This window comes from Danio rerio, chromosome 17 (assembly GCF_052040795.2).
Source record: "Danio rerio strain M-AB ecotype USA chromosome 17, GRCz13ab, whole genome shotgun sequence".
Taxonomy (NCBI): domain Eukaryota; kingdom Metazoa; phylum Chordata; class Actinopteri; order Cypriniformes; family Danionidae; genus Danio; species Danio rerio.
Window position 1 is genome coordinate 56070001 of NC_141037.1, and position 16405 is coordinate 56086405.

The window sequence follows — 16405 nt, forward strand, 5'->3', positions numbered from 1 at the left end:
CTGCGAGGTCAACACTGACTGGCTGCAGCCCATGATCCAGAGAGTCAAAGAGGTGCGCTCACATCACACACAAACCGCTGACAGAGGATAAAGGCTCGGTTCACCAAAAGATTAAAAAACTGTCATCACTGTCAGATTGTCTTGAGTGTAGGACTCGTTTTCACAACACAACCTTTATAGTTATTCCAAATCCCACTGAGTTCTCTCAGATCATGAGATGTGCGCTTCAGAACCACCGGAAGCAGTAGGTCATCCGGGTACTTCTCGTATATTGTTTTTTAAATACTACGAATTCGGGCATACTACTCAGCTCGCATACTGTTTTTATGTGCGTCATAGAAGGGGAAGTATGCTATTTCTGTCGCAGCTGTTGTTTTTGCTGTCAGAAAGTTATGTTTATGTTAACATGAAGATGCTAGGCATGTGAGATTGACAGGCGGATTGGTGCAGCGGCAGCAGTAATGCAGTCGATGTGTCATTCCGTTGTGGGAAAGAAGAAGCTCTATAGAAAAATCCAGCTTAAACCAGCCTAGGCTGGTTGGCTGGTTTTAGCTAGTCGACAAGCCTGGTTTTAGAGGGGTTTTGGCCATTTCCAGGCTGGTTTCCAGCCATTTCCAGCCTGATCTTAGCTGGTCAGGCTGGGATATGACCAGCTAAAACCAGCTTGACCAGCCTAGCCAGGCTAGAAGTCCAGCCAAAACCAGCTATGTCCAGCTTAAACCAGGCTGGTCAAGCTGGTTTTAGCTGGATTTAGCTGGTCATTTTCCAGCCTGACCAGCTAAGACCAGGCTGGAAATGGCCAAAACCCCTCTAAAACCAGCCTGGTCAACCAGCAAAAACCAGCCAACCAGCCTAGGCTGGTTTAAGCTGGATTTTTCAGCAGGGAGTTGAGCCAAATCTACATCCCTACTCTCACCTATGGTCATGAGCTTTGGGTCATGACTGTGGCCCCGTTTACACTAATGCGTTTTAGTTTGAAAACGCTTAAGTTTTGCTACGGTTACGCCATCCGTCCACACTACGCCGGAGTTCTCGAGCGCCGAAAACGGAGCTTTTTGAAAACGCTGGAGAGGCCGTTTTCATTCTGAAACGCTGCTGCTCCGTCTCAGTGTGGATGAGGGAAAACAGAGACATCTGAAAACGGAGGCGGGGCTGCCGACATCTGATTGGGGCTTTTCTTCAATATTAAGTAGCCCACACACAGTTCAGTCTTGCATCCTCTTCTTGTAAGTCAAGACTTCACAAGTTTGATCAAGGCTGCATCTCTTCTTCTCAGTTTGATATGGAAAACATACCGAAGACACGGGTAAATCTTCAAAGGGAACAGTGTACTTTATAACTTCATTCACATCACCCTGGCTACGTTGTTTCACTTTCTCAACAATAAAATGTAAACATGATTTAAGGAACTGCCTATTTTCTTTTTAATATTAGCAACTTAACAGACAGCAGAAATGTTGAGGCGTCGTGCTGCATATATGAGCGTCATCTTCACTGTGTGGATATTTATAACAAAACGGAGCCTATAACAACTGCCTCCTTTCAATTTCAGTGAAAATACGAAACACACCCTCTCTTTTGCTGGATATCAGTTTTAATAATCGATAATTATAAAAGTATAACATACAATAAGTTTATACATTGTAGGAAATAAAGGCAAGTGATCAGTCAATGTACCTGGATTAATCATTAACTTATCTTTGCACTTAACCAAAACATGTTACCCGTGAACAAGTAACTTAATAGATTCCAATGATCAGAGTCACGGAATTGGCCTATGTCGTTAGATAAAGACAACAACATGAATGAAATATCACGTTTAGCAAATATAGCGAGATTAGATCCAGCGGGAGATGCTTGATGAGCAGTCGAGATATATCCAGCTGCAGGCCCGCAGAACCACACACGTTTGAGGCACACACAATCTAGGACACACAATCTAGGCAAACCATATATGGTAACTGACTCTTTAGCATTATCGCCACCTATTGAATTTCACAAATATGGTTTCCCATTTCAGTCAATTTTATTATTATATCGTAACGATCATTTTAAAGTCTCTGCAGTTTCTGAACTTAAATTATGTCAATAAAAATAATTGGTTAAAGACACTTATGACTTTATTCATGTGTCCATATACACAAAGAAAACATTATAGACCGTCTAATTGTTGGATTAAGTGTAATAAACTAATTCAAGCTCTTAATATTATCATACTTCGTTAAAATCACGTTGTTGTAAAGGTAATAAAGACTGATCAGCTATAATGACTGATTAAAAACTGTTCACTCTATTATATTGAATAGCGATCGGAAACAATGCTCCCCATTCGGCCGTCTCAATCGCAATATTTGTGAAATAAAGTAAAGTAAACACTATTGTTTATTGTGTACAATATTTATTAATCAAATATATCAAAATATATCGATGACGATGTCCAAAAAGACGTTATAACTTTAACATCCGTCATAACCATATATGGTTTGCCTAGATTGTGTGTCCTAGATTGTGTGTGCCTAAAACGTGTGTGGTTCTGCGGGTCTGCAGCTGGATATTATTGGAGAAGTCCGACAAGCAGAGCTCTCATCTGGGTAGAAATGCTGGAGCGCTTGCCCGAGAGTGTGTGTGTGGTCACATGATGTGCGTTTTCATCGTTTTGGTGTAGACGGAGAGCTGTTCAGAAACGTTGGGTAAAACGCGAGTGTGGACGCGGATCGTTTTCATTCTAAAACGCCGTTTTAAAACTAAAACGCACTAGTGTAAACGGGGCCTGTAAGGACAAGATCTCAGATAAGAGCGGCCAAAAAGAGATTCCTTCACAGGGTGGCAGGGGCGCACCCTTGTTGATAGTGTTAGGAGCTCTGTCACCCAGGAGGGGCTCGGAGTAGATCCTTGAGAGAAGTCAGCTGAGATGACTCAGAGATCTGTTTCGAATTCCTCCTGGTGTTCCAGGCATTTCCCATCGGGAAAAGACCTCGGGGAAGACCCAGGACATGCTGGAGGGACTATGTTTCTCGGCAGGCCTGGGAATGCCTCAAGATCCCATCAGAGGAGATGGAGGAAGTGTCTGGATAGAGGCAATTCTGGGGCTCTCTCCTGAGACTGCTGCTTCGGAGAAGTGGAAGAATATGAATAAATGAATCCTGATGCTGTGTTCACACCAAACACAGAACACGCGGATATTCGCGCTTAAATAGCCACGTGAACATTTAAGTTTACTCGCTTCATTCGCGCGGTAACCCCTGCTTCATCCGCTTCATTTGTGCGTCAAATTCACTTCAGAACAGACGCGGATTCGCGTGATGGGCAGGGCTTCTGTCTGCCCGGTGACTCAAGCTTCGTTGCTGAAAATAACAGTGTTTATGTGCTTTTTGAAGGCTGAAAAACAGGGTTGATACGTTTAGGGTCGTGTCTGAGTCCACTACATCATTTTAGAGGTGCATCCAGCTCTGTGAGCTCACACCCTCCTCCAGAATCTTAACCTGGATGATGGAGGCTTTCAGCGCTGCTTCTGACTGAGCCAAGCCCAGTTGGATAAACTGTTGTTGGTGTCAGCTGGAGGATTTCCCCCAGCACACCAACAACGGGTGTACATCATGCTGTGTTCACACCAGACACGGAACGCGCGGATAAATCATGCTATTCTCAATACTCAAATTCACTTCCGAACAGATGCGGATTCATGTGATGGGCAGGGCGTCTGTCTGCCTGGTGACTGTAGCTTCGTTGCTAAATGGCTAACATGGATTTTATGAAGAAAATAAGTGTTTATGTGCTTTATGAAGACTGAAAAACAGCGTCGATATGTTTAGGGTCGTGTCAGAGTCCACTAGATCCTTTCAGAGGTGCATCCAGCTCTGTGAGCTCATAAACTTCTCCAGAAACTGAACCTGGCTAATGGAGGCTTTTATCAGTGCTTCTGACTGAACCTGGCCTAGTTTAATGAACTTTTGGCGGTGTCGGCTGGAGGATTTCCCCCGGTACACCAACAACAGGCAATACGTCACAATCACGCCCCCACAAGAGCAAGCTCCTGACTGGTTAACGCGGCGCGAATGTCCGCTGAAGTTCAGATTTTTTAACTGGAACGATTCGTATGAAACGCACGTTAACCGCGACAAATGCTCAATTTGGGGCACGCCATTAGCGCATATCGCGCCATTCTCACCTTGCAATTCGCATCACTCGCGCCGCGCCATTCACACATATCGCGCCGCAGGATGTCTTTTCGCGCGTTTGCATTGACCTAACATGTAAATCACTCGCGCTTGACGCGCGTTCCGCATCTTGTGTGAACACAGCATCACAATCACACCCCCACAAGAGCAAGCTTCTGATTGGTTAATGAGGCGCGAATGTCTGCTAAAGTTCAGATTTTGAACTTGAGTGATTTGTGTGAAATGCACGTTAAGCGCCTCAAACACGCAAAACGCTCAATTCACGTCGCGCCATTCACGCGTATCGCGCCGCAGATGTCTATTCGCGCGTTTGCATTAACTTAACATGTACAGGGCTCGAAATAGCGACCATTTTGGTCGGATATGCGCCCGAAATTTAAGCTATGCGACCTCATAATATATATTGGGAGCATTCGTGCAACTGAATATTTAGGTTGGAGTGCGACCTGTTTTTTTTTTTTCTAAAAACGTGCTGAATAGCTCTTCCCTGCCGCTATATTGGTTCATATTAGCTGTCAATCACTCAAGACTTTCCGCTGTCAGATGACAGGGAGGGAGCTTTCGGATGGCTCTGCAGCGAGCACCACTTGTGTGAGCTTTTGTGACCGCGGGGAATGCAAACTGCTGAAGAGTGAAAAGTACACTGAATCTCGATGCGTTGCATGCGCTGCGTGTTCAGCCAACACAATCTCACGGCAATTCGTAACTTTTTCATACGTTTCCTCGTGAGATCAGGCTGCAACAGCGCAAATGTCCGCTAAAACACCATCACCAAAGAAGCTTGCCTTTACTGAGTTTACTGATGCGGGTTATAACAAGGAACAGTATTGCGCCGGTGGTCATCAGGAGAATCCTGCTCTGCCCCCCTCATATTGGGCCGGCTGACTCGCATGCTTTTCCACAAACACAGAAAAAAGAAATTCAGCGCGTAATGAAGCTGAGCATTAAAACGACAAGAACCGAAACCAAAACTTTTAAAAGTGAGAATTTTTCTCCTTTCTTTTGTCCGTTCTTTCTTGAGGTGTATATTATTTTTCTATTTAATTATTGATGACTGCTTTGCACCTTTCAGCATCGAATTGAATGATTTATTATAATATTTTGTTTGTTTTGTAGCAGAAATAGGCTAGTATTTATTAAATTGACATGCATATAAAAACAGCAGTACAAAATAAATATGTCTTACTGCAATGCTCCATTTGTGTTTGATGCAAACCATCAATTTATTTTCCATAGAGTAACAGCAGGACTTTATATAGCAGATAACTTACATTAAAGCACATTCAAGCGGCGTGATGATGAGAAATATAATTCATTGTTAGTATTATTGTCATCATCGTCATCATTAATATTTTATAATTATTCAAAATTAATTTTGGAAATATTGCACAAATATTAAATCATCACAGCATTAGTTAGATAATTGTTTCTGGGTTTTGTTAGTCCCAAATGATGCTGTTTTCAAATACAATAAATCCCTTAATATACAACTTGTCAATATCATTAATTTTTGGTGGGTGCTCCTAAATTTTTTCTGGTGCTCCTAAATTTTTCAGGTTGGGAGCACCAGTGCTACCAAGTAGGAAAGTTAATTTCGAGCCCTGATGTAATTCACTCGCGCTTAACACGTGTTCCGCATCTGGTGTGAACCCAGCATTATACCATATTAGAGACTTGCAAAGAAGCAAAGATTTGTTTGGGTGTGAATGAGCCGGAAGTCCTTGATCACACTGAACATGCTTTTTGTGATGAGAGGCACCTTTTTTAATGGTTTATTAATGGCCGCAACAGAAATAAGCTAAATTAGTGGACACTGAAATGCACGCAGTAATTTTGACCGCTATGGTAGTTCAACATAAAAATAATCCAAACTCTTGTGTCTTGTAATTTTTATAAAATAACAATGTTAGAAAGTATTTTAGGAAATGTCAGGGTGTTACTGATAGGTGGGTTTTCTATTAACAAAGTTATTCAGTAAAGACTTTTAAAACAGTCAAACTGAACACCTCAGTAGTTACAAATGGACAACGTCGAAAATCATTTCAGACTGAGTTTATGTCGTTATGAGTAGGTTTGTGTGTTAAAATGTTTATGTAAAATGACAACACTAGAACATTATAACCTTGCTTCCGTTACTTTTGCTTCTTATTCTTGCTAAAAAAGCATCCAGTCTCTCATACTGATGCCATGAACTGTCATCAACATGAACCAGACGAGCAAACGTGTGGATAATCACACCACAATAACCAGCCTGACAGACGCTCACACTGCTCGGTGTGTCATAACACTCAGTAGAATCCAATTCACAGTTTGCCATTATGGATTCAATTCATTTCTATCTGTTCTCCAAACAAGTCTGTCTTTGGTGCGCAGCATTGTTCTGTGTATTCATGGGAAACACTGATCATGTTTACTTCAGAACCGTTTTTGCTTCATATTTTACATTAGACATCAAGCAGTGACGCAAACGGAACTACAGTTGTTTACTGTGCGAAATGAAACACAAATGTCCCAAACCTCCAACACTGAAACAAAGGCAACATAATATGCAAATGACGTCGTTTTTAGATCACTGATGACTTCTTAATGTGACTTGAACAGCTCTCAGCACAATGGTCATGTTTATCTCTACTGCCTCTACTCATATTTAATACAGTCTAGGTCTTAGTTTATTTTAATGAATGGACGAGGTACACAAATCAGACACTAAAAGTAAAATTTTTTAATAAGATAATAGTTCATTAAAAGTAAAAAATATTCCTTTTTAATATTACTTGTAGTGCAAAAGTGCTTGCTTTTTAATTTACTTCAAAAATAAAAGTAAAGGCACAGCTAATTATTAACTGCAGACTCACTATTAACAGATGACTTCAATCAGAGAGTTGTTTACCAGAGACTCACTCTGAATGGATCTTTTGAATCAGTGAGTTGTTCACTGGAGACTCACTCTGAATGGATCTTTTAAATCAGTGAGTTGTTGACCAGAGACTCATATTGAATGAATCCATTGAATCAGTGAGTTTTTTACTGGAGACTGAATCTGAATGGATCAGTTGAATCAGTGAGTTGTTCACTGGAGACTCACTCTGAATGGATCTTTTAAATCAGTGAGTTGTTGACCAGAGACTCATATTGAATGAATCCATTGAATCAGTGAGTTGTTTACTGGAGACTGACTCTGAATGGATCTTTTAAATCAGTGAGTTGTTGACCAGAGACTCATATTGAATGAATCAGTTACCGGAGACTCACTCTGAATGGATCAGTTGAATCATTAAGTTGTTTACTGGAGACTGAATCTGAATGGATCAGTTGAATCAGTGAGCTGTTTGCCAGAGACTCACTCTGAATGGATCTTTTGAATCAGTGAGTTGTTTACTGGAGACTCACTCTGAATGGATCTTTTAAATCAGTGAGTTGTTGACCAGAGAATCATATTGAATGAATCTGTTAAATCAGTGAGTTGTTTACCCGAGACTCACTCTGAATGAATCCATTGAATCAGTGAGTTTTTTACTGGAGACTGAATCTGAATGGATCAGTTGAATCAGTGAGTTGTTTACAGGAGACTCACTCTGAATTGATCTTTTGAATCAGTGAGTTGTTACAGGAGACTCTCTCTAAATGGATCATTTGATTCTGTTAGGTATTTATTGGAAACTTACTATGAATGGATCAGTTGAATCAGTGATTTGTTAAGAAGAGGCTGACTCTAAATGAGTGAGTTGAATCAGTGAGTTGTTTACAGCGGTCTCGCTCTAAATTGCTCATATGAATCAGTGAGTTCAGTATTTCACAAAAACTCTCTGTCTGTGTGACCTCGGCAGAAAGTGACAGAGTTTTCGCGTTGTGAGCGTTGAGCTTCAGAAATGAGTCACAAATGGCCAGAGTCCAGTCCGGTTCTTCAGAGGGATGTTTTCCCAGAATCAGAGGGAGAGGACGGCAGTTTGTCTTCTCACAGCTGCTCCGTGTGGCGTCTCTCATGCTAAATCATCAAGAGCGATCATCGTCTCCATCTTCATCATCTCCTCAACCACCCTTCTCCAGCAGAGCAGCATTGTTATGAATCCACGATGAAGCTTTACTCAGTATAGCAGTGCTGTGACTGATTCTTCACTGTTTGTGCTAATGATAAAAGGAGCGCCAAACATACAGTTCACTGCAAAATGATAAGCCTTCCTGTGATATAATCGATTCCTCAAGTGTTGTTTAACACATTTTAAAACATATTAGTTTATTAACTAATTTCTATGATGCAATGATGACAGTACATATTTTATTAGATGGTTTGCAAGATACTATTCAGCTTATTTGGAGAGGATCACATACTTATGATTGACCACAGCTGGTCCTGCATTAGCTAATTCATGATTTACAAATCAGAAGGGTCCTAACACACTATAATTAACCAGAGATTCTTACCTTAGTTATCTGCATCTTGAAAAATCCCCCATTTCACCCCTGCTCCTCCTCCTTTTTCCTACATATGGCGGCACGGCGGCTCAGTGGTTAGCACTGTTGCCTCACAGCAAGAATGCCACTGGTTGAAGTCCTTTCTAGGCCACTCAGTGTTTCTGAACATTTACATGTTCTCCCGTGCTCGTGTGGGTTTCCCTCGTGTTACCCGGTTTCCTCCCACAGTCCAAATACATGTGACACAAGGGAATTAACCAACCAGATCCTATTGATCTCCTACCTATTCCCTTCAGTCAGCAGTATATGTATCCATAGCAATCTCTATAATCTGTTATAGGTCCTAACTAAACCAAGGGAGTTCTCGAGACCTACCTGAGCTCAAACTCTCCCCTCTTGCCCTTCAAACGGGAAGGAGCCCCAAGCTCGAGAATCTTCTGAGCTCAGGGCTTATCCCGGGACAGCTTGATAATCAATCATCAGCCAAGTGTAAACTCTTGAAAGGCTTAACTCAGTCAATTAGGTTAACTAGACAAGTTAGGGCGCACTGAGGCCCCGTTTACACTAGTGCGTTTTAGTTTTAAAACGGCATTTTAGAATTAAAACAATCCGCATTTCACCCAGCATTTCTAAACAGCTCTCCGTCTACATTAAAACGGAGAAAACACACATCACGTGACCACACACACACATGTGCTGCAGCGTGCTTTGAATACACACCCAAATGGGAGCTGTGCACGTCGGAGAGTTCATCAAAGATCTCCCGCTGGATCTAATCTCACTATATTTATTGAACGTGATATATAACTCATCTTGTTGTCTATATCTAACGACATATTCCCCGACTTTGGTGTTTTGAATCTATTACTTGTTCTCAGGTAATGTGTTTTGGCTAAGCGCAAGTATATTCATTCATTCATTGTCTTGTCGGCTTAGTCCCTTTATTAATCCGGGGTCGCCACAGCGGAATGAACCGCCAACTTATCCAGCAAGTTTTTACTTCCAGCCGCAACCCATCTCTGGGAAACATTCACACACACACTCATACACTACAGACAATTTAGCCCACCCAATTCACCTGTCCCGCATGCGTTTGGTCTTTGGGAAAACGGAGCACCCGGAGGAAACCCACGTGAACGCAGGGAGAACATGCAAACTCCACACAGAAATGCCAACTGAGCTGAGGCTCGAACCAGCGACCCAGCGACCTTCTTGCTGTGAGGCGAATGTGCTACCACTGCATCGCCCAGGACAAGTATAAGTTAGGTTAATATTTTAATAATGCAACCGCGGACACAGATTCTGCACAATTGACTGATTTCTTGCCTTTATTTTCTCAGTTGTATGAACTTATTGTACGTTATACTTTTATAATAGCCATTATTGATTATTAAAACTGATATTCGGTGAAAGAGAGGCTTTGTTTCGTATTTTCTATAAAAATGAAAGAAGGCAGTAATGTTATAGGCTCCGTTTTGTTATGAATATGCATGATGACGCTCATATTATGCATCTACACAACGCCTCAACATTTTTGATGTCTGTTAAGTTGCTAATATCGAAATAAAAATAGGCAGTTCCTCACATCATGTTTTCATTTTATTGTTAAGACAGTGAAACAGCATAGCCAGGGTGATGTGAATGACTTTCTAAAGTACACTCGGAGTTGGTTTCCCATATCAAACTTGCGAAGTCTGAATCTATTCTGAATGTAACTTGTAGCCTGTGTAAAGACCCGAGGACTGGTGTGATGTTCCCTGATTTTCTGGTTCTGGTCAGAATCCTAGCTGCAGCATTCTGGATGAGCTCTAACTGTCTGACTGTCTTTTTGAGAAGGCCAGTGAGGAGTTCGTTAGAGCAGTGGTCCCCAACCCCCGGGCTGCGGACCGGTACCGGTCCGTGGATCAATCAGTACCGAGCCGCACAAGAATTATCTTTAAGTTGGCAGATAAAGTAGCTGCATTTAAAGTTAAACTGAGGCATATTGGACATGTTTCAAACATTAGTGGGGATTTTGTGTGAGACTGAGTCAGCGCCCTCACTCACCAAGCTGGTGCACGATCATCTGTTAAAGGAGTTTGAGAGCTACTTCCCAACCTCAAAGGACCCACAAACGGCTAGGGAATGGATACGTGACCCATTTGTCAACAAACCAGCTGAATCCAACATGTCCGTGCAAGAAGAAGACCAACTGCTGGAGATCGTAAATGACGGCAGCCTTAAAACAGTGTTCGAGACAACAACTCTGCCGGTGTTCTGGATTAAAGTAATGGCAGAATACCCAGAGATCACTAAAGGCTGATTTATACTTCTGCGTCAAACACCGGCGTATGCTACGGCGCTGACGCATAGCCCTTCGCCGTGGCCGTCACTGACATGCACCTCTCAAAAAATGTAACTACACGTCGCAACAACGCGTAGCGCAAGCTCTGTGATTGGTCGGCTTGGTTGCGCTGACGAGCCTGGGCGGGACCGAGAGCCGCGCGAATGGCGCGAACCCAATGTAGCGATTGTTTATAAGTGTGGAGTCCCGTGAAGGAGCTCCTGTTGGAAAGTTTTGTTTTGTGTTTACCTCATAGTTAAAGTTGTTGCACGTCCGCCGGTTCCTGCCTCAAAATGAGCGAGTTTGAGCCACTTGTACAACCAGGAAGTGTTCAGGAAAAGCAAAAAAGCAGCGAAGAAACTCGACACAGAGGAACATTTACACCTCACTGCCAACTAGCGTTTCGGAAGTGTTAATGCAGACCGACAGAGACAGTGCGCAGAAGTATAAATGCACAGCCATGCACGTTGCATGCGCCGTGGGTTACGCCGGTCACTTGACGCAGAAGTATAAATCAGGCTTAACACAGTGCTGAAAACATGATATGTATGTTCTGGCGCTCACGGGCTGTTTCACGGGCACAAGCAAAGCTTGAAGGTAAACAAACAACGGCTTATCATGAGCATCTTATCGATAATTATTTACACGGTTGGCATTAAGATGAACATATAAATGTTATCTGCCTAATTTCTATCAGCTAAATGTGTCTGGAAAAATATTCAAAGGCTTTTATTCTCATAAACCGCGCGGACGTGAACGCGTCTGACTGTTCTGATTGGCTAAAGCAGACCTCTCGCGTCAGCACGTTCTTGACGTGCTTCACGTTCACGCGGTCGTTTTCCCCCCATGGTCCGCAGTAAAATTGTCAAGCGTTGACCAGTCCGCTGTTAGAAAAAAGTTGGGGACCACTACATTAGAGTAATCCACCCTGCTGCTCATAAAACCATGAACACGTTTCTCTCTGACTGGAAACAAAGCATCTAATTCTTGCAATGTTTGAAAGATGAAAGTATGCTGATTTACTAACTGCTTTGACATGACTACTGAAACTCAGTTCGGACTCCAGGATCACACAAAAAAATCTTGTTTTTTGTTGTTTGACTCTTTGAGCCGAGGTACTTTTTTTTACAATAATTAAAATGTTTAAATAAAAATCTGGTTTAGAAAATTCAGATCATTATTTGACAGTAAACAGCCATTTAAATAGCTCTGAAAGTGCTGTTTGTGGGACGGGCTCTGGGCTTCCCCGCACATACTGAAGCTCTGAGTTCAGTGGTTTTGTATAAAGCGCCAGCTCTAATTGAAAACATTTGATTTTCTTCTGCAGCTGTAATGTGAACTTTCCCCGGCACCAGTTTTTTTAGATGACACACATGCTTACATGCTCATAAATAGTTTTTATGAATGCACACGTATACTCAACAACAACGTTTCAATCTCGTAAAGTACATAGCATTTATGCTGTAATAAATCATGAATCCAGCCTTTGCGTAGTATAGTGATTTTAAAAATTGGATGTGCGCTTTACTTTGTGTTTTATTGCCTTGCCAATAACATACATTAAAATTAGTGAGCAGTGCTGTGAGGATGTTTGAATACAGCTGTCGAGCGAGAGACCATAAATTTGACATCTTTCTCTCTTATGACAGCCTGATCCCTCTCTCTCTGTGCTTTGGAAAGTTATTTTAGTTCTTTTCGGATCGTTAAATCAGATGGATACAGAAAAATAAATGCGTTTTAGTTCAGAGAATATGCTTTGTCTGTCTTTGAGAGCGTTTAGATGGTTTTAGTGGTATTTAAAGGACAAAATTTATGATTTTTCTTCATGAGTTTCTTCATCTGGTGTACACAAAAGAAGATATTTTGAAGCATGCTGAAATCCAACGCAATCTCACAAGAAGGGTCTGGCTGCAGAGTCGAACTTGCACCTTCAGGCTTGCACTCTTGGGCTTGAATCAATGCTTCCTATGCAAGTGACGTAATTTACAATCGACACCTGCACCTGTCACGTCACTTGAAATCAACATAAATAAAAACCCCCGAAAAGCAGTTAGTAAATTCATCATATATCATATGATGAAGTAAATTGACCAAAGCAGGCTTTTATTTACATTCATACCAGCAAATCTTATTATTTATATCAACTAAATATCAATCTAAATATACACACAAGGTATTCTTACACAGTTGGAATCATAGACTGTAAAATATATGGACGTAGTGTCCGTGACGTCACCCATAGGTTTCTAAAGAGCGCAAAAGAAGCCACAAGTAGGCGCGGCCAACCGTCGCCATTTTGTTCGCGCGTCATCACACCCACGGCGGGATACCAAACAAGGGCAAAGAGGTGGAGAGTGGGCGGAGCTACAGACACCTGCTGACAGTTTGCATGGACCTGGTTCAGACACACTTTACTTTGGGAGAAATGCTTAATACTTTATCACCTGTGACTCGTTTGTGTTCTGACCACTTGTGCTTGGTTGTACACTATATCAATAAAGTGTTTAGACTTTTAAAAACACTGCTGTAATACATTGAGCCACTAAACATTGTTCTTATGATGTTTTTTAACAGGAGGAAAACGCGAATTACATCCAAACACTTCAGATATAGTCTGTGTTAGTTAATGTAAGACTATTGATGAAATCCAGCATAACACTGTATGACAACGCTTCAGATGACTGTTCTAGAGCCTACAGCTAATCAATCTGACAGATTCTGGAGTGCATTACAGCTCTAAATATGAATAAAAACGATAAATGATCTTAAATAAAACAAATACATGTATAGAGATGGTATATGAGTATATAACTTTACTCACATGGGAAACGGAGGCCACGTGAATGGTTTGTGAGCACAATTAAGTGCCCTCAGCATGACATTCCATCAAATAAGTGTAGGAAACAAGTCCAAAAGGCAGTTGACTGTGTAAAGCCACATAAAACAACACAGAAATACGATAAAAACACAGAGTTCAGTGGCTAATCTGCAGGATTCAGCTGAGGTGACGTGACGGCGACCAACGAGACCAAGCTGTCACTCAAGTGGCCACGCCCTTAATTATGCAAACTTAATATAACTTAATATAAAGGAAACAGATGAGTTATAAAAAAATTCACCCCCTCACAGTTGTCATGAAGGGTAATATTAGCTGTATTAACCAAAATCTTTTTTTGTACCAGGCTGTAAACACCTTTTTTTCTGCTGTAAAGTTGTCCATTCTAACAGTGGGCTCAATTAAAATTTGCTCTGTTTTGGAGCCAGGAGCGGCCAGGACTAGCGGAATTTCAGATGAATTGCAGTTTTAGTTACTTCCGTATTGGCTTCCTGAGGGAGAGCGGGAGGTTGCCGCTTGGTTGGAATGAAAAAACACCATTTAATTTACATTTTAGTTTTTATTTTAAACATGTTAGGGAGTTGTAGTATTACAATAGATACACGTTATGGACTTACAGCAATGATTCTTAAACGACTTGGGAAACTATTCTTTATAACTATTCTTGATAAGTTAGCACGTCTGCGCAGGAGTGCATCCGTAAGAAATCACAGTTGCAGCGCAGCTTAAACAGTCTCTACATGATCCCAGCCCAGTTTTATAGGTCCTATCGAACATTCTATTGAGTGTCGCCTCTTGGTCACTTTAAGGCCCCGTTTACACTAATGCGTTTTAGTTTGAAAACGCATAAGTTTTGCTACGGTTACGCCATCCGTCCACACTACGCCGGAGTTCTCGAGCGCCGAAAACGGAGCGTTTCGAAAACGCGGGAGAGGCCGTTTTCATTCTGAAACGCTGCTGCTCCGTCTCAGTGTGGATGATGGAAAACGGAGACATCTGAAAACGGAGGCGGGGCTGCTGAGATTCGCCTCTCTGATTGGGGCTTTTCCTCAATATTAAGTAGCCTACAAACAGTTCAGTCCCGCATCTTCTCTGTGTAAGTTCAGACTTTGCAAGTTTGATCAAGGCTGCAGTCTCTTCTTCTCAGTTTGATATGGAAAACAGACTATACCGAGGACACGGGTAAATCTTCAAAGGGATCAGTGTACTTTATAACTTCATTCACATCACCTTGGCTACGTTGTTTCACTTTCTCAACAATAAAATGTAAACATGATATAAGGAACTGCCTAATTTCATTTTAATATTAACAACTAAACAGACAGCAGAAATGTTGAGGCGCCGTGCTGCATATATGAGCGTCATCTTCACTGTGTGGATAGTTCTAACCAAACCGAGCCGATAACAACTGCCTCCTTTCAATTTTAGTGAAAATATGAAACACACCCTCTCTTTTGCTGAATATCAGTTTTAATAATCGATAATAGCCATTATAAAAGTATAACATACAATAAGTTTATACATTATAGGAAATAAAGGCTAGCGATCAGTCAATATACAGAATGTACGTGCTTACATTATTCATTAACTTATCTTTGCGCTCAGCCAAAACACGTTACCTGAGAACAAGTAATAGATTCCAATGACCAAAGTAGGGGAATATGTCGTTAGATAAAGACAAGATGAATGAAATATCACATTTAATAAATATAGTGAGGTTAGATCCAGCGGGAGATGCTTGATGAGAAGTGCGACTAGCAGAGCTCTCATCTGGGTATATGGGCTGCAGCGCTTGCCAAAGAGTGTGTGTGTGGTCACGTGATGTGCGTTTTCAGCGTTTTGGTGTGGACGGAGAGCAGTTCAGAAACGCTGGGTAAAACGCAAGTGTGGACGCGGATCGTTTTCATTCTAAAACGCCGTTTTAAAACTAAAACGCACTAGTGTAAACGGGGCCAAGCTCTTTGACATTACTGCAGAGCTGTTGTAAGGCAAGCATTCGTGGTTTACGTAACTATAGCAACTGCGGCGCTCAGGAAGCGCAGTTGCCTGAGCGTGCAAGTCCGAGCGTGCAAGCCTGGAGGTGCAAGTGCAAATCTGCAGCCAGAGTCTATTGAATCTCATAGCAACTTTTTGATTTTGTGGCTAATTTGTGTTCATTCGTACCATGTCGTTTTAGTGTGATTTCCTAATCCCCCAATGAGGAGTAAAGATAGGGGTTGGGTTTTGGGGGCACACATCCTTTAAAAATTGTACAACCCCAAATCAGAAAAGGTTGGGACAAGAAGGAACCCTACTGAAAAAACTAGCTTAAACCAGCCTAGGCTGGTTGGCTGGTTTTAGCTGGTCGACCAGGCTGGTTTTAGAGGGGTTTTGGCCATTTCCAGGCTGGTCTCCAGCCATTTCCAGCCTGGTTTTAGCTGGTCAGGCTGGGAGATGACCAGCTAAAACTAGCTTGACCAGCCTAGCTAGGCTGGGAGCCCAGCTAAAACCAGCTATGTCCAGCTTAAGCCAGGCTGGTCAAGCTGGTTTAGTTGGTAATTTTCCAGCCTGACCAGCTAAGACCAGGCTGGAAATGGCTGGAAACCAGCCTGGAAATGGCCAAAACCCCTGTAAAACCAGCCTGGTCGACCAGCTAAAACCAGCCAACCAGCCTAG

At 42.0% G+C, this 16405-nt stretch overlaps 1 protein-coding gene across 4 annotated transcripts in view; it reads left to right on the forward strand.

The window, feature by feature from the left end:
* The window catches only part of galnt16 (UDP-N-acetyl-alpha-D-galactosamine:polypeptide N-acetylgalactosaminyltransferase 16), a 375091-nt gene that overhangs the window by 30930 nt on the left and 327756 nt on the right, over nt 1–16405 (forward strand). For all 4 annotated transcript variants that reach the window (XR_015513887.1, XR_015513885.1, XR_015513886.1 and 1 more), the window contains exon 6: nt 1–52. This exon is cut by the window's left edge and continues 70 nt beyond it. Coding sequence is in view for 1 of the 4 variants with exons in the window: in XM_087291149.1 (XP_087147275.1) it covers nt 1–52 (52 nt within the window). In the remaining 3 variants the exon portion in view is untranslated. The remainder of the gene's footprint in view (nt 53–16405) is intronic.